Source organism: Augochlora pura, chromosome 4 (assembly GCF_028453695.1).
Source record: "Augochlora pura isolate Apur16 chromosome 4, APUR_v2.2.1, whole genome shotgun sequence".
Classification (NCBI taxonomy): Eukaryota; Metazoa; Arthropoda; class Insecta; order Hymenoptera; family Halictidae; genus Augochlora; species Augochlora pura.
In genome coordinates, this window is record NC_135775.1 from 21,473,499 (window position 1) to 21,493,383 (window position 19,885).

General features: G+C 39.2%; 1 protein-coding gene across 1 annotated transcript in view; it reads left to right on the forward strand.

Moving 5' to 3' along the window:
- Positions 1-19,885, forward strand: part of Dpr1 (defective proboscis extension response 1) — a 528,341-nt gene that overhangs the window by 475,556 nt on the left and 32,900 nt on the right. The window contains exons 4-5 of the mRNA XM_078178615.1: positions 10,731-10,950; positions 17,436-17,533. Coding sequence (XP_078034741.1) covers positions 10,731-10,950; positions 17,436-17,533 — 318 coding nt within the window. The remainder of the gene's footprint in view (positions 1-10,730; positions 10,951-17,435; positions 17,534-19,885) is intronic.

The window sequence follows — 19,885 nt, forward strand, 5'->3', positions numbered from 1 at the left end:
CAGCGCGATTACACCGTATCGGAATTAACAGGGCGTCGCGCCTGAGCGTTTCACGGCTCGGTGGTTAAAACCGTTTCGCGACGAACGGGAAAACAAGAAAACGCGCAGAAAATTCGTAGAAGCTTTTGAAGATCGCGTTCGCCGCCGCCGCGCGTTCCTCGGTAAAGGAAAGGGTAACGATGGTCCGGCTAAACCTCGTCAAAGCGAGGCCGGGGCTCTTTGCACGCCGGTTGTTCACCGCATTTCCGAAAGGGGCGGGTTTACACCGAGCCGAAAAGAAAAGACAGAGAGGCTGCCCCGGCAGAAAGAAGGAGACGAAGACGGCGAGGTGGGGGGAGGGGAGGGCGTGTGGGAGGAGAGAGGGCGAAAGCTTTGCAAGCCGCGGCAATGAGCTCACCTGGGGGAACTCCTCGGATCGCGGTGAAAAACGTTCGGACCTAACGTTACCCGGCGCAAAAACCACTGAAAGGGTGCCCGTGCTCTTTCGTCGTACCATTGTGGAAACCGCTGTCACACGGGCGTCGCGACGCTCGGCGTCGTTACCCGCGATGATGCTAATACCTTCCTCGGACATTAGGGTTTATTAGAAATGAGCCCTCGTGCAAGAGAGCAATTTCGTTCCGCGCTTTTCCCTGCCTCACGGTGCTCTCTCTCTCTCTCTCTCTCTCTCTCTCCCCGCCCCGTTGCTCTTTTCAAGCTGTTTCGCCGGCGAAACAAGAAAGCTTGCTTAATGGCGGATCGCAATCACATCTTTCTGCCTGGATTAATTATTACGGGCAGCGCGATCGAAATCTTTCTGGGACCGGAACTGGTATGAAAGGAATCGTCGCGGAATTATTTGCTCGTAGTTGTATAAGGGAATTTGTTATAAATAATATTAGTCAATAAGAAGTGGAGTAAGTAATAATATATCCATGAGGGAATTGTGAATGCTTTGTGCCAATATGAATTGTTATAATTAATTTGAAAAGTATTATTGCAGAATTATTTAGCGATAATTACACGAGGGATTTTGTTATAAGTGATCTAAGCTAACAAGAACTGCTATGACGTAACTAATAATAATTCTGCGAAGGAATTGATCGTACATATTCCGAGTTAATAAGAATTGCTATAATCAATGTTAAAAGAATTATTGCAGACTTATTTGCAGACTTATTTGAAATCAACGATGTAATTAATTTCAACTACTCCTAAGTTAATTAAAGAGGATATTCAGATGTCGCAGTATTTGCCAACTGTGGCGGCCAAAAATAAATGTTCCACAAGAAAGGGTTTCAGAAACAAAGAATAACTTCGCTATTTTGTACAATTCTTTCCTTTCAAAAAATTGAAGAACATATATGAAACTTACATTTATATTTCCCTAGAAAGCCTAAATATTCTATTTAATTATCTCATACAAAAATTCGTAAACTTTACCCGTTCCTTAAAGACTCAGGGCAATGTTCGTCCTTAAAAATCTATTACGTTATCATGTATATTCTAATCATATTTTACATCATTAAACCAACTCTTTTAAATAACAATTTAATTAATTCCTATCTCCACCCTACCACTTTCTATCTTCAACAAGATATTTACAAAAAATTCGCCTAATCGACCCCACACGCGACGTAACTCATCGCAACAGTTCGTCGAAGTGGTGCGAACGGTTCGGAGCTCGTCCGTCGCATTAATCAAAGAAAGGGAGAACTTCCGAAACACTCGATCTCGTCGCTAAGTACACGGGAGGGTACGCGGCTAAAAAGGAAAACCGTCGGGAAAAAGTTTCGCGTTAAAGCTGACACTTGTCGGCGGCGCCGTCGCCCATAATTTCAAGTTTGCGCGAACGAACTCCGTATGCAGAAGGTTTCCCGCGACGAGCTGCATTCACTCGTTGCGGCAACCGCCCCTAAATCTTCAGCGAACCGTGCACAACAATGGGGAGAGAGAGAGAGAGAGAGAGAGAGAGAGAGAGAGAGAGAGAGGAGGAGGAGGCCGCGATGATAAATCCCCGCGAAAACATTAATTAGCGCGCGACGGAAGAGAGAAATTGTGTAAAATAAAAGCCGGGTTAGCGGCGGCGGCGGCGCGCCGCTCCGAATTATTCGATTTTCACGCGCGGAACAATTTCAATTTGGCAAACGATCGAAAAGCCATCGGAAAATATTGACGTCAATTAAAAAGCATCGACGATGGAGATTTTTCGGATCTCTACGATCGACGACCATCGATCCGCTGTCTTTCCCCGTGGCACGGCGCTCCCGGTGATTTAACCCTTTGAGCTCGATTGGTGACTATGAGGCACCGCTAAGCTCAATCACCTTTTCAAATAATTTTTATACTGGCAAAGCTTAAAAAACGTAAATTTAAAAAATTGTTAATAGTAAAATTGTTAAAAGTAAAATTGTTAAAAGATTTAAATTATATTTAATAATATTAAAGATTTCATATTTTCAGTAAAAATGGCTTCGAGTGCAAAGGGTTAATACACTGCGCGAACGGTGACCGAGCGCCGAGCTAATTCGCCAGATTCCCCGATCATCTTCGTCGGCTAATAAACCCGCGATCTTCTCGTTTCGCGAATGCTAAATCGGTCGCGTTTCGAATCTGCCTGTGCACCGGCGGCCAGCGCCGAGAACAAGATTCCGCTGTATTGATTTCGGCGGCCGGCCTTTTTTTTTCTCTCGTTTATTCCGCGCCGCTTGATTGGATATGACTTTATTGAAACTGCGCGCGATATTTATCGAAACGGTTAACTCGTTTTTGGCAAGAGGAGGCGAACGATTCTTCGGACAAGTTGATACGAGCCACTCCCCACTCCTCCCCTTCACCGCGCGTTCGATACTGTCCGAATAAATAGACGCTGCTGCCGCCCGTTGCCAGTGAATATTGCTTTAATGTTGATCCGGCGGGGTCGTAAATATTATTGCATTGATCGAGAAACAACCGACAGTTTTTGCAAAAATTTTTGTCGACTGTGACTTCGCAACAATCCTTCCACAGTTTTTTTTTTATCGATGAGAAGAGATTTATGTCTAATTTTTGTACTTTGACCGATGTTTGTATGAAAATTTAACGATACTTTGTATTTTTATATCTTTATTTTGTATTGTTTCTAATATAGAAATATGTAGATATATATTTTATACTTCTATTTTTTTTCTTCTATTTTCTTGCGACGTGAAAGAATTTCGAGGAATGAACTTTTCATTTGGCAACTCGTGAAATTTTTGTTGTTGTATAACTGGTTCGGTATTAACAGCAAATGTTACTCAGTTGGGACCCTTTCACAGGTATTTGCTTACATTTGTAATAAGTTGCTCAATGGAATTGTGTGGACGTATATTCGCCGGAACTGTTAAATTCATCGGGGATTAGAGAGTGTTTGAGTTTCTAACTGCTTTATCTCCTGTTACACGCAAGATACCAATACGATTATGGCGTTAATATCAATGTACTATGACGCTACTCGTGCTATGTTCATGATGTTGCTGTGAACTCGTGTAAACTTACAGGATAACAAGTGAAAGCTTTTTCTGTCGACACTTTTCCAAGTTCAGATAAAATAGTAATAAATTAACGTTTCTGATCACCTAAAAAATAAACCTTTGGATTAACAATTTATGAACTAAAAAAAGAGAATAAACAACTAACTCAGAAAATCATTTCTAAATAAGCGAAAAATGTACTAAATATTTTAAAATATCGTGAAAAGAGGCAAATTTCACTTTCAACATTTTAGCTAAGAACAGCAGTATCGTTTTGCTTCCAAAGCTAAATTTTATCTTGAAAATGAACTTTGTTTATGGTTTCTACGCTACATGATATTTTCGAGTCCTATCCCCTTTTCCGAACGCGTCGCGAATTTTCCAGTTTAGTTAAACGTTCTTTTCGATCCGTTATCGAATTTGTACAGTATCGAACTGAAAAATCAACATTTCCGTCCTATTCCTTCACTTCAATTCAGTTCAATCGAGAAGTCAAAACAGCGAAGACTGCCGAAAGCACTTCTACCGCAGGTCAAAAAGTCCGCTCCTCGAACGAGAAAGCTATCGTTCAGCTATTCTAAACACTTTCCATGGAATGAGAGCAGAGAAATAAATGTAGAAAGGTACATCCACATTGTGTATTTTTCAACGGGGAATTTAATCGCACGGAGACAACAATTTTGACAATTTCCTTCGGATGGCATTTAAGACGATCGAATTTGTCCTTTTTAAATTGTTTTGTCTTTAGAGTCATTTTGATTCCATTAATTTTATTCCATTTATTTTAATTCCCTTTATTTTACTCCATTTATTTTTATTCCAGTTATTTTATTCTATTTATTTTATTCTATTTATTTTGTTCTATTTATTTTATTGAATGAAATTTTTACTAATACTATGAAATTTTCTTATTCAAAAATAAACGAAATAAAAGAATGAAAAATGTCATATATCTTATTCAATAACTAGATTAGCGAAGGCAATTACTATGAGAAAGCCAACTACAATATAATTAAAACCTGCTCATTTCATATATAAGACATATCACTTCTTAATCATTTAATAATTAAAATTAAATAATTAAATATTAACATCAGCCCTGTTAGAAGACCAAAGGAAACTTTGAAATTAGCCCGAGCTCTTAAAAAAGCGTCGTCGAAATTGCTGAAGTCGTTTTCAGCAGGGAAAATTCCAGGTGACCGCAAACATTGGACAGCGGTCGGGCTCCTCCGCCCTGGAAAGTTAATTACGGGCGAAAACAAAGCGGAGACAGTGGCGGTCGGTCGGCGTACAGTGACCGGCACCGAGCCATATCGAAATAAATCGGTCCCGTTCAGCTCGCGGGTCCCTCTTCCAGCCGAAGCATTTCCGATGCCGCGCGCGTCACGCCGCGGCGCGTCGTTAATATGCGCACGTCCTTTCTCGCGTTCGCAGTGTTTCGATCTCCCGCGGGATCCGCAACCGGAAACGCGTGACGCTTGCACGGCAGAGAACCAGAGGACCCCGGGCCGCGACTGAATACTCGTCACTCGAAAGCTAACAGCATTTTCCGACAGCGCGGGCCGGCCGGAGGTTAAACAGCCTTCGGGCCGCTTTTCATGAACCCCGAACCCCCCCACCCCTCCGCGCGCTAAACCCATTCGTTGGCCGGCTCTTCGGTTCGGTGGCCCCGGTTATGACTTCCCAGGGATGTTTTGAAAATAACCGGGCACGGTGGCCGGGGTCAGTTAACTATCCAGGTAGTCAATTACCGTGCCTTTCGGTGAAATTTTAAGCATAGTTTGTTCTATATTTATCGAGTACGATACATTCGAATTTCCCGCTCGAACTCGATTAACGTTCGACGAAATATTTGTTTGTTGAAGTTAGATTTGTAGAAGATAGCAGGTTTTGGAATGTAGTGAAAATTATTTCAAGCTTTTGCTATTGATACGGTTTATAATTTATAATGTTTGAAAATATGAAGTAGTGACAAATTTGAAAGTTATTCGAAATTTAATTGTCAAAAAATTATTTTCACGCTAATCTATTAAAATTTTCTCGATTTTATTAAGACTGTCGTAATTATATGTCATATAATTTTGTCCTGTAATTTTAACTTCATTGAATAATAATTGATTTATTTTTATAACACTTTTTAGCCTGACACAGCAGCTAATCAAAGTATTAAGAAAAATCAATTAAATTGCTGAAGCTGTTTTTAGCAGAAAGAACTCCTGGAATAATAAAACAATAGGCTCGAGGCTTCTAGGATTATAAGCAACAACAGAAAAATAACCCTTGGCAAACCTTAGAGCTTAAAATATTCTAGAATCTCTAGTTTTTATTATTTTATTCTAACATTTTCGATCCAGAGGAAAGTCGATCTATTAATTACAAATGTTCTATTTAATAATAAAGTATAGCTATTTTCACAATTGTACTATTGACAATGTTTATAACAATTCTGAGAATTATTCAGCATTTTCTCAAGATATTTCCCATTTCAACGGTAATTTATTGTGTTCAATTGCCGGAGGTTCAATAATTAAGTGACCGAGCAAAATACTCTGGGTCAAAATGGCCCGAATTAATACGACAATGATGAGTAAAAACAACGAGCCAAATTAATGCAACGTGTTAATTCGTTCGAGCGTCCTCGTATCGTATAATTTGCGTGGGTGTGCGAGAAGGTCCATCAATAAATTTCATACAAAACACGCCGGAAATGCGTCCGAGAATGTTTCCTATTACGCGTCAAGCGTTCGAATTTATTTGTAAATCGATCTCGTTAATGGTCCATTATTTTCACGTTGCAACATAATCTCGGCCAATTTATATCTGGACATGACGTATGACAGAAACTGTCAGCGCGATCGATCTCTCTCCATCCCCCCTCTCTTTCTCTCTCTCTTTCTCTCTTTCTCTCGCTGTCTCTTTCTCATTTTCCCTTCTCTTCCTCAGAAAAAAGCGAATAGCCTGATTCAATGTAGCCATTAAATTTTTACGTGGGACCCTCTCATCGGTATTTTTAAAGGCGAAAGGTCGCGGGCACCGTTCACCTTCCATAGAACACCATCGTTTAAAAGAAACGTCTCGTAAGGGACTTTGAATCGCCGGAATTCTTTTAGATTTTTACAACGCTGTGATATCTCAGAGATGAACATTATTATATCCCCTTCTTGATATTACGACGATGTACTTTATCCGATGAGTAAAAAGATGGAGGACCATGGTTTTTCTTGAAATATGAAGCAAGACGTTTCGTTAATTTTAATTGTTATTATTTCGTTAGAGGCGGCGACAGAAATTTGCGAAGAGAGCTGCATTTTTCTACTGACTTTAATTTTAGTATATTAATATTTTAGTATATTTTAAATTCTAATAGATTTTAATTTTAGTATATTTCAATATGTTTTAATTACTCTTATACTTCGCTTCCTTTTTTCATTCCTCTCTTCGTGTACTTCCTATACTTTCAATATAACAATTAATATTAATATTTTAACGATAGTAAATTTTTAAATTCGTTCTATAAATTATAACATGTAATTTGAATTGAACTTGTTTTATTTTATTCTATCGTATTTTATTTTCTCGTTTTATTTCACCTATTTTATTCGATTTTAATTTCATTATATGGTATACATAAGAAGATGAACCCTTTGCAATCCGTAACTAGATTAACAAAGTCCCCCATCGCTCTACAATTCTACTCTAAAATCTACGCATTTCATACTTAACAACCCAGTCGTGTCACAGTCGTCGGACAACCATTTCCGCTCCGTAACGAGTACAATTAGCCCGCTTAAATTCGCGCGGACGTCGCTCCGAACGTCGGATCTCGATGGAAACGAAAAGAAGCCACCTCCGGGCCGAACGTTGCCAAGCATTAGCAGCACACCATCGCGAGTTTCTTCGCGCTATCGGTCGCCAGTGCCCGCGCCTCGCAAAACCGAACATATGAAAGCACGGCGGCACTTCGGGCCGCGCGCGCGCGCGCGGAACAAAAGGAGCCCGGTGTAGTTAATTAACGACGCGCCGTCGCCGGTTATTTGTTTCGCGAAAGAAAAACAGTAAAAGCTGCCGCGCCTCTAATAAAATACCGAACGATAATTGAACCATCGGCAGAGTGGCGGAGGGGAGAGACTGACGAATAAATAAATAAAAAAAAGGATTGGCAGACGCGGCGGTTCGTTTGAACGCAATGAATTCCTTTGTTCGAAGCCGGCCGTAGATCGCGCGACGAAATAAATCCCGTATCCGGCCGGCAACATTTATTGAACCGGTCACGCGGGAAAATCCGGCGAAATCTTTTTATCGGACTGGGGGGGGGGGGGGGGGGCGCTTTTGTTCCATAGGTAAAGTGCCCCCGCGTGCGCGCGCGCGCGCGCCTAGGACCCGCGTTTTAATCGTGTAATCGCGCGTTCCATGCCCGACGCGGGACACCCCGAAAACGCACGGGCACAGACCGTGGCGAGCCTCCCCCCACCCCACCCGTGTGAAATATGACCGATAATACGGACCGCGCAATCGACCAATTCAATCGGTAATTTCGAAAATGTTTTTTCACCGCGTCGCCGACCTGATTTACGCTGTTTTTGTTCGGTTCCCCCGGCCGCCGACTACGCCCGTGTTATATTAACGCGTCACTTGTTTTCGTTTTGTTTAACCGGGTATTCCCGGCTAGAATGCGATTTTTCGGCCTTTCTGCAATTGATTGTTTTGCGACGAAATTATTAGAGCTTTTCGCGGTGGTTTGACAAGCTTGGCAAAGGTAATGAAAATATTTTCGAGCAAAAGCGACACGCTCTCGTTTAACGCGAACCACAAAAATTAGAGATTTCAACGCGACAGCGACACTTTGAAATTTAATTTTTCCGATTTTGTTAGAACGCTTTTCAAATATTTGACAAGATAAACGTTGTTTGAAGGCGATTATTCGTTCGACGATTTTTCGAAGGCAAAGAGACGTGTCAAACGTTTTATAACCTAATCAAATATTTTATTTTTATAATATATGATCTCTCAGCAGATGAAGACGTTTCTCTTCTTTCGATTTTTCTAAGATCACGTTCGATCATGAGAAATCGCATAACGATCGACAACCTGAATTTAAACTTCTTCGAAATGCTCGAAATTCAACCTGTTTTAACTTCGCGAAGAGAAAAATCGACCGTCGATAAATCGAAGCTGTTTCTCAACCGACAAATCTCTGCTTTCACTCACCGGCGTTGCATTTTGCCGACGATATTTTTATACTCTTCAAAAGCGCTGTAACTTCTCGCGGGTGTGCCTTATTTTAACGGGGAGTGGCACGCTTTTCGTTCGGAGCGCAATAAAATGGCAGTAAAAAAATCAAGCATCAAATTTTATGGGGCCGTGGTAAAGGGAAGGGCTCGATCCGCAAACCCATGGCGCGGTTTCAGATCGGGGAAAATTTTTCTGTGCCACGCGGGGACTGCAACTTATGGTGCATGTAGTCGGAGTAACACTTAGGGGAGTGAATAAATTAGAATGAAGTAAAAGCTTTACCTTTTTAGATGGGGACAGGTAACTTGCTGTTGGACGCTTCTTGGGGAAGTTATGGCGGATGACCTGAAATATAAATCGTGCATTAATAAATGTAAATGGCGAATTGAAAGTGTAAATTGAAAATTAGAAATGCAAATGGTAAATTAGAAATACAAATCGTGCATTGAAGATATAAATCGTATATTGAAAGTATAAATAGCAAATTGAAATTTTAAACGAATATTAAAGATGTAAACGGTAAATTAAAAATATAAATTGTAGATTAAAAATATAAATGGTTGATTAGAAATTTAAATGGTCGATTAGAAATTTAAATAGTAAATGAATTGTATAAACCATACATTAAAAGTATAGATAGTAAATTAGAAAGATAAATAGTAAATGAAGTGTATAAATCGCGGAATAAAGATGTAAATTTTACTTCAGAAACGTATATAATAAATCATAAATTCCAATTGCAAACGAATAGCATAAATGGCAAAGTAAATCTACAAATCCTGAACTATGAACAACAAACTGTCAATAAAAATCAAAAAAGCATCTTACAAATCCAATCAGCACCTCTGACAGTACATTTTCGCGTCCACAAAAATACCGCCAATAAATGATTAATCGCAACCCGGATCGCAAAGCACAAATAGTTGCAGAACCTATTATTACGACCGTGCGCATAAAGGTAGTTCCGAATATAGGTTCGAACCTTGGTACAGTGCGCGTTACGATCTCTGCTCGTTAAGTTTTACGAATGGTTCCTCCATTGCTTGTAGCAAGTACCTCGCGCGGCTGGATAGATACCCTGTACATACTCCGACGTGGCGTATAATGGATAGATAACGATAGTTTTAAGCACATAGCTCGCGTATGTTCCCCAAGAAACTTTGTTCCGTCCGCAAAAGTTGCTCCCAGCGACAGTTTTGCTCGCACATAATTGCCCGAACCGACGCCATTATAGATGCACAACACGCGGGGACATTCATGCGCTGATCGTAAAGTAGGCCGATCTTCGATGCTCCGGGGGGAACCGGAGCGCTGGGTGCTTACACGCGATGCGATTTGTCCGCAATATGAATAATTTATCGGCTCCGGTTATCAGATAATAGCGCGTAATATTGACACGGTCAGGGAGCCCGGATCAAGGTTTCGGCGCATCGGTCCTTGAAACACCGTGTCCTTGACTGAATTACCTATACTGTGCCGGACATTTCGGTGCGGTTCGAGCTGCTTGGAGGGGGGCTTTTGTTATTTTATCGAGATATTTTTCGAAGCGACTTTTATCCGAATTTATAAGTATTATACCGACCTTGGTACTGTTGTGTGAAAGATAACGTAACGAGGAAATTATTTATAACTTAGTTTGCAAATTTTGTGCATTGTTATCCAAAAATATTTGGACGTTTATGGGGGTGGCAAATATTTGACTGAAGGGGTTAATCGACTCTGTCGATTTCTTAATCGGTCAAGGCATCGAAAAATATTCTGATATTTCGTTATGATATATCAATTCTTTTACAATTAAATAATAAATGAAAAATAGAGGTCGATGTATTAAATAATAATAAAAAAATTATAGGCGACTGAAATTGTTACGTGATGTCAAAGCATCGTCTATAATATAAGTCTTGAAATTGATTATTAATATTTTACTGTTACATTAATTAAATCTATACAATATTATTACCGATATGAACATTAGAGGATGCTTCTTCGATCGTTATTAATTTATGGAAATGTTCTCTGTTGCAGAGGCACGCGCCAGAATAAACGGCTCGTCAGACATATACGTGAAAACCGGAAGTATTCTCACGCTGACCTGCCTGATGTCCCAGGGGCCTCACGATTTGGGCACAGTGTCTTGGTTCCGTGGCAATCAACCGGTAGTGACGTCACCGCATTCTGAGAACGATGTGGACGGTAAACCTCGTATTACCGTCGAAACCGAGTGGAGCGACGCCCTCACATCGACGTAAGTCAACTGCTATTTGTTTCATCCCACCTGGTAATACAGTTTCTCGAAACTAGAAACGTGACCGTGCACGATATTATTTGACACGAATAAGATAAAAGATTATTTCACATGAATAAAATGAAAGATTATATTCGACGTCCCAGATTTATTAGAGAAAATCAAACGTGAAAATTCCTTGTACGAATTCATACGTATATTATTTTATTTTTTATTCTATCTTTCATTTTACTTTTTTAATGGATTATTTATTCCACTATTTATTCTACTATTTATTTTACTCCTTATTCTATTTTTTATTATTCTTTATCGTTTACTCCATTTAATTAGTCTATTTTATTCGCAACCCTTATCTATTTTACAACGATCTATATAATAAGAAATAAAATGTTTAATATCCAATAATAATACAAAAGTTCTAATTTTCAAATAATTCTACGAAATACAATGTAATATTATATAGCGATTCAGTTATCGATAATTGATTGCAAGCAAAAATAAAAATTGAAAACAATATAAAATATAATATTCCACTTTGTCTACTCAATGCACTGCAACTCGGAACAAAAATTGCATAATTTGCAATAGCGAATGAAGAAATAAAAGTCTACCGCTTTCTTTATCTACATACGCATTTCATGTAAATGTTTATGGGCATTTGATTAGATTTTTCTCGACCTGGAAAATATTTCGAGGAGCCACCCCTCGACCCAGAGGGATGATCGAGGGTGTGCCGTAGGATTTTGACTCCCTAAAATACCCATGGCGGTCACCGCCGGGTGTCGACGCATTGGGAAAACTCAATATTAAGGGGAAATCCGGTGAACTCGGTAGGAATACATCACTAGACTTCCATCTTGCTCGCATACGTATGTATAGGTTCGCGTGAGGATTCAAAATGCTCGAGAGAAAGATGGGAAAAGAAAAATCAAGAACTTATGTTTCATTTATAATGTTACAGTTGAGACAGGTATATCTTACGGTAAAATTCGAAAGAAACGTTTTAAGATATATAAAACAAGGATCGTCTATTTTCTTAATGGTTTAAGATATTTATTTAAGTTACTTCACTTGGACGTTTGAAATGAAGAGAAAATTATGTATCTGTGAATATAAATATAAATGAAGTATATCTATGAATATAAGTATAAATGAAATATATTTATGAATATAAATATAAATGAAATATATTTATGAATACAAATATAAATGAAATATATTTATGAGTATAAATATGATAAAATATATTTATGAATATAAATATAATAAAATATATTTATGAACATGAATATAATAAAATATATTTATAGATATAAATATAAATGAAACATATCTCTAAATAAAAATATAAATAAAATTTTCAAGAACTATGCAATTACTAAACTTCAAATCCACCATTTACAGTATTAAATAAATAAAAATACAAAACTTGTTTTTCCTTGCCGCGCGACATAAACACGCGAGTAATAACAATCCATTCGACACCATCTATGCGACGATTAAAAACCGAACCGTATCAAACAGTTCTGCTTTATTTTCAGCTAGTACAAAGTTCGGCCAGTTTGTTGGCACTAAATTCCCGGCGTCGACCTGTGATTTCGAATTACCATCGACGGATGAACTATTACCGTTCAGCCGGGCGTAAATTCTCCAAACTTTTCGGGCTTGTGGAAGCGCGAGTTTTTCACGCGCGTTGCACCACCGCGATGTATATACGCTCGCGCGCGCGCGTGTGTGTATGTTTTTTTTACCCCTCTCGCGTATGCATCTCGGGGAAGCGGAGCGCGCGCGATATAATATTCAGTTGGTCCTCGAGTGAAGAGGAAACAGGGGAGTCCTTTGTCAGGTGGCCTCTGCACCGTGAAGACGTATCGGGCATGCTCTGCATTTCTAGCCGGCCCTTGTCAGCCCTGCCGTTCGTGTGTCGCGCGAATATTGCAGCCACCCGGGTTGCATCTGTTTTTGGACGTGATTGACGATTGTCACAGGGCGACGCCGAGAGAGAGAGAGAGAGAGAGAGCGAGAGGGAGAGAGAGAGATGGAGAGCCCTGTAGCCGCGCCGAGCGGGAGAGACCGGCGTTTCGCGTCGGCGAATTTACGCGAGCCTTCTCTCCCCGGTCGTGGCCTCTCCTCTTGAGTCAAGAACCGGAATTAGTTCTATCGTTGGCAGCAATTGCGTGCAACGGGGAGACGCGACTCTCCCTCTCCCTCTCCCTCTCCCTCCCTCCCCTCGTCTCGTAGAAATGAAATCAGTGCTTTGAATTGTTGCTGCCCTCATGCATTCTAACCAGCCACCCTCGGATAGCTATCTCTTTTCTCGCGCTCGGGAATCTTTCACTCGTACCGGCTCGCATTCCAATTTCAAGGGATTCCGCCGAATCAACCACTTCCACTTCGACGCTACATGCCCGATGTGATCCAACGCGATCGGCTTAAATCGTGCTCTCCCTTAATCATCTTTCTACGATATAAACACTTTCTGGCCGGATCGCAACCGAGTAAAATTTAAAAGTTTGACAGCAAGTAAAATAATACGGATAGATACAGGTTTTACAGATCTAATTAATCGAGATTAATTAAATACACAGTCTAGCACGTAAACGGTGTAGTAAAAGAGTCGGACTCGTGACACCTCGTGCATTATTTAATAAATATGCCACCAAAATCTGGCAACGAAATTACTAAGAACCGAGGAATGTTAAACCGGTTGCACGATTTTTTTAAACCACAGAACTTAACGTTTGCATTTACGATTTCAAATGAACAATTTAATTAAAATTCTGCTATATCTAATTACATATATCTTTGTGCAAATTAAACATTTTCTCTCTCTCTCGGTGGTAACGAATTGAAAATTGGAAAATCCACGGTAACGTGTGCGTACGAAATGCAAGTGAACTGATCACTGAACGTATTTAATTTTTGTTTATAACATACCTTGAACAAGCTGTTTCATCTCCACGCACGCGGAAACAGAGATCCGCGTCTGACGGCACTCGCCTACCTCGGATCATTAAAACCGTCGCAGCTAATTTAGCCGGCATTAAAATCATTATTTCTCAAAGGTTATTTAGTGGATGAGACGGGGAGGAGGTCGCGGCGTATACCGGGACCGCCATTACGTAACCCTTAAACGATCGTTATTAGTCCCCAAGGTACAATACGTTGCGACGGTGTGCGATGACACTAACTACTGAAATACGGCGAGTAAATGATTAATCAATAATCCATTGGGAGCAAGTTCGCGGGGACTTCTTTACGAGCCGCGGTGTCGCGCAACTAGTGCATCTGACGTCAAATTATTTGCTTGTTGCCCGGGAGGATACCCGTTCGAACATACCTCGACCAATCGGCGCCGGTTTGCTCGCTCGCTTCTCGAAGCGCCGTTTGCTTTATTACGCGCGTCAAACGGAATTTCGACCGGTGAAAATTACGCGGCGACAGAGTCGGTTTTACGCCGCTTTTCATGCCCGTTTAAGTGCAAACGCTTTCCTTGTCCATAACGTACGCGATCATTTTTACTACTGTTTTCCTCGGTCGTTATCGATCCTTGGACCAGCGGTTTTATGAATTCATGGCTCGTCGTTGTTTCATGGCGCGCGATCTACTATGTACAATTGCACGCGCGTTCTATTCTGCGTTTAACCTTTTGCGTGAAGTTTATGTATGGATGTTATGCTGATCGCAGTTAATTTTCGTCGAATATAAATTAATAGATAGCAAGGAAAAACAAGATTTGTTCATTCTTTTTTGAAGTATAGGTATGTTTTAATTTTATGTAAAAATAAAAGAAATATGCAGTGAGAAATATTTTTATTTAATAACGCGTTGATATGTCAGATAAAATTTGAGTTGAATCTGTAGAATACTGCGACCTAAATAATCAACATAAGTTATTAATCTAAATTATCAACCTAAATTATCAATCTAAATTATCAATCTAAATTATCAACCTAAATAATCAACCTAAATGATCAACCTAAATAATCAACCTAAATAATCAACCTAAACTATCAACCTAAACGAACAATTTTCCAAATGCGACAGAACGAGGCGCAAAGCGTTAAAGAGTTTAGCAGCGTACCCGGGACGGCAGCAAATTATGGCGATTTGAGCCGTTTAATCGCGGCGTGTAGTGAACATCACGTGCAATTACGCTTTATACCGTGCGGCCGGGTGTTCAATAAAAAGCAGCACACGATTGTCGGCATAAACAGAGCGTAGAGTATCACGTGTCAAAGGGGACCGTCATAAACTAAGTCCGACGATCGTGTTCACCTAATCGTATTATCGCCGCGACGCGGTTGTACATCATTCGTTTGGCGGTCGTAATAATGGCTCGGTACGTTTCTCCCTGGGTGTTCTGTGACGTTACAGGAACACTGTGTCCAGCGTGACTAAAACAAATGGTTTCCTCGGCGAGAGAGCAGCGCCGCTGTTCGCGGTGAAATGTTTTTGTCTTTGACGCGTGGATCGAACCGACACGAGATGGTCGAAGAAGAATCGCGTGGAGATAGATAAGAATTCAGGGCGCGGTATAATTTTTAAACGTTTGTGTTAATTATTCACGTGGATATGTGATTTGGAGTAATCTTAAGTAAAATTAAACTGAAAATTATTATTTGTGTAAATTATTAATTAATAATACATACGAAATCACTGATAACCACTTGAGTGAGCACTGATGACCACTGATGACCAGTTGAATGACCATTGATAACCACTTGGATGATCACTGATAATCACTTGAATGACTACTGATGACCACTTGAATGACCATTGATAACCACTTGAATGACCATTGATAATCACTTAAATGACTACTGATGACCACTTGAATGACCATTGATAACCACTTGAATGATCACTGATAACCACTTGAATGACCACTGATAACCATTGGAATGACTATTACTGATCACTGCGATGGTCACTAGTGAGCACAGAGTGGACCAGGAGTCAGCAGTAATCCATGGAGGTCCACTCTGGGCCAAAGCACTTCACGAGAACACACGCGACGAGCACTTTACGAAATACGTCTGCTTTCACCGACAAGGACGCGCTAACTGATTGAACAATAACATGCCGCTGTTCGGTTAACCTACAGTAACCGACACAACACTGTTTCTGATATCGAGTATTGTTCAATCGAATTTCCTCCATTAATAAATTTATTATTTATAACTATTCCATTTGCTGGAAATATGGTCGAACATCCCCTTGGCTATTTTGCCATTTAATTAATATTACCTAGTTACTAGGTATTAGTATTTAATTACATAATTAGAATTGACAATTTAGAATAACCATTTAACGATATAATAAAAAGATTTTATCCTCTATTATATGAATATCACTGTAGCTAAAAATAGAATTGCAATATTCTTAATTTTTATCGTATTTTAGAGGTCTACAATAATTATTTAGGCATCGACATGTAAATGTAAAGATGTTGAAAATGTTGATAGAATTTGTTGACAATTACAGTTAAATCAGGAAGTGAAGAATACATGAAACAATGTTTAATCTTGTGAGAGGCTGTTTGAACGCAATGCTTATGAATTGCATACGTGTATTTTCTCTACCGTGAAATCTTAAGTTGGTAACGAAGGGTTGACGTCATTTATTTCCATTAAACCCGAGCTGCAGGAAGCGCTGGATTATATTGAAACGTAAACGAATCAATGGATGCCCACAACTTTATAAAATGGCCTGCATGTTTGCTACATTTAACTAGAATTATGTAAATCTACGTTGCCTCTGTCGCTATTATAAATCGTGCAAATTGAAACTTAAAATCTGGACATTAATATTTCAACTTTGACATTGCAGACGTTAACTTACTATTTCTAAAATATATTATTAATTCTAGAATTTTCTGCAAATTATTATTAATTCTAGAATTTTCTGCAAATTAATATTAATTCTAGAATTTTCTGCAAATTAATTATATGCTACAATATGTTACTGCAACACAATATAAATAATTATTACTGACCATGACATAATATTTGCAGAAAATTTATTTTATTCAACTACAAAAAGCTTCTCGGGCTTTTAATAATAAATAAAATATCTACAGATATTAAATCTTTTTCACCAATAGATTGAACGTGGTAAAAAATGATTTCTCCGTGAAGCATTTTTCGGCGCAATAATAATCCTAAAAGCGTTCGGATCTTTCCAACGATTACGCGATCGAACGCATGGCACAATAATTATAATTTCCACGAGTTCGCGTTACTTCCAATTGTTTCCCGAGGAATCCAAGAGATACGCGTATTATATGAGAGAAAAATGGTGCACGGCCGCGCCCGTCGGTGACCATAATTTGTTATTTTCCCTCATGAAAGTACAGTCGAGCGACCCGATCAGTGAATTCGTTCGCTTCGTGCGCAACAAGCCCGCATTTAAAAATCAGATTTGAAGAATACGGTTCAAATATTTCTCGCTAACGCGAACACCGCTATTTCGTTTTATTGCAGATTGAGTATCAGTCATGCGAAACTACACGACTCGGGGATCTACAGTTGTGTGCCGACCGTGGCGCAGAAGGCCAGCGTCAACGTACACGTTATCAATGGTGAGTGAACTATAAAATATGCATCTACACGTTTCCGGGCTCTAATGCAGTCCTTACAGAAATTAATCCGTTAAACGTTCCATCGAAATTCGATTCAGCTAATTTTACGTCGTACTCGTTGCTAACGTATTATACACTGTTGTCTACACGGTACGTTAATAATTACGATAATTAATCGTATATACGTTAATTGTTCATCGATTGTACTAGTGTTGTTTAGTACTGTATAATGTAATAATTTCTTTTATTTTTACTTTCTTGATAATATTTTAATATTATTCTACTTATAGAATTAATTAACTTAATTCTCTATTTTAATAAGGGTTCGAGTATTTAAATAGAATTTGCTGGATTATTTTTTATTTCAGTAAGGGTGCAAATATTATAGTAAGTAAAATTCACTGCAGTGTTTCTTATTTCAGTAAAATTATAACTGTTATTGCAAATAAGATTCACCGCTCTATTTTCTATTTTAATAAAGACACGAATATTGTCCTAAATAAAATCCGCCGTATTATTCATCATTTCAATGTGGATACAAATAATATCACAAATAGAATTCGCTGCACGAACTTTTACTTCGATAAGGATACAGATATTATTGCAAATCAAATACACCGCATTATTTTCCGCAGCGATAAAAGCATAAACAATATTCCGAATTAACTGCACCGTATCTACAATTAACAGAGTTTTAATTAAAATCCTGCCGAAGCCGCAGATGAATACAAAACAGTAACATCAAAAGCTAAAAAAACCTAACAAAAGAATGTAAAGAAAAAGTTATTATTTTACTAGAAAGTTATTATTGATTTTACGATTCGTTAATTCTGCATTGAACTGAAACTCGCTCTAATTGAGAACCCGCCGTTAATACTCTATCAAAGCGGTGAAAAACACATGCGATCCTGTTTGTCGTTCATTTTCACGGTGACGCGAACCGAAGACGCCATTGTCGATTTTTCGAAAATGTTTTTTCCCCAAAAAATGCATCGACAAGAGAACGCATTCGCGCTATAATGACAAGGCAACCCGTTGCGCGCGGGAAGTTTCGGAAACGATACCGGTTGGCCCGGCGAAAATGTCAATTATTACGAGACAGGTACATAACAACGCCCGAAAGCGGTTTAATCATGCGATACCGGTGTGGAAACGTTCGTTTTCAACCCGGTTCCCGTTTTCAAACTCCTGACGGGCTAATAGATGTTTTCGCCGTTATTTCGTCTACCGAAATTATCTCTCGTTCGGCTACGAGCGAATCGCGCGCCCGTGTAAAACGTCATAACCGCTCTGCGACCGGCGGTAATCACCTATTAACTGGATACTTGTGTCACGGCGACTGCTTAGCCGGCCGTAGTCATTGTTAAGCGGTCTTCGCGGCTGTAATTTTCATCCGAATTATTTATCGTTAATCTCGTCCAATCTGAGTCCGCGCGCCGCGGTTGTAATAAATTAATCGTTGCTTCAACGTTCGGCGCTAATTTTATGGAAATCGTAATTTGCTGTAATATTGACGAAGAAGACAATTAAATTACCATCGCTTCGTAATAAATGTTTTATTGGTCTCTATGTAAAAATATAAAATTTTTGCTTAAAAATATAAAATTATATTGCTTAAAAATATAAAATTATATTGCTTAAAAATAATTATTAATATCATGATCCGCTGTATTATGTATTACTCATTCATTTTTGCAATAAGTAAAGAATGAGATCGAATAAAAATTTCTTTAATAATTTCAGAAAATTTAAAATAATCCATAGACGTCCCTAAGTCCATTAAATATATCCATTACCACCTTAGTAATAAAACAATTTTAATAGAATTAACAATAACACCCATAAAGTGCATAAAATAGTAAACGCATAAAATCTACAGTCTAGTAACGTCGACTAATAGACTGCAACAGTATATACAGGTATAATAAGCAGGAATCTGCAAAGTACATGCATACAACCACTATGCACATGCAATTACACACGTGCAATTATCGGTTCCTAAAAATTAGAACATTTTACGATCGCATAACCGAAGGATAATTGTTACGATTTGGTAAGCAGAAGCGCGAAGAAGTTTCCGCGGGCTGGTTAAAGGGTCCCTTTGAGGATGGCACCGACATATTATTAACCAGGGCGATCTTAGCACTATCGAACTATCTTATACGCGTTCCCCTGTGTCACGCCGTCGCCTGATGCCACCCGATAACTTGTACCTGTTCGAGACTCCGGGCACAGTACATACTCCGCAAACTCCACTCGTATCACCGTAGGTATAATATATCCTACAAGTTGAACATTGATGATAACCGAGTGTTCCAAGCCGAACAGGGGTTGTCAACTGCGAAGTTTGTC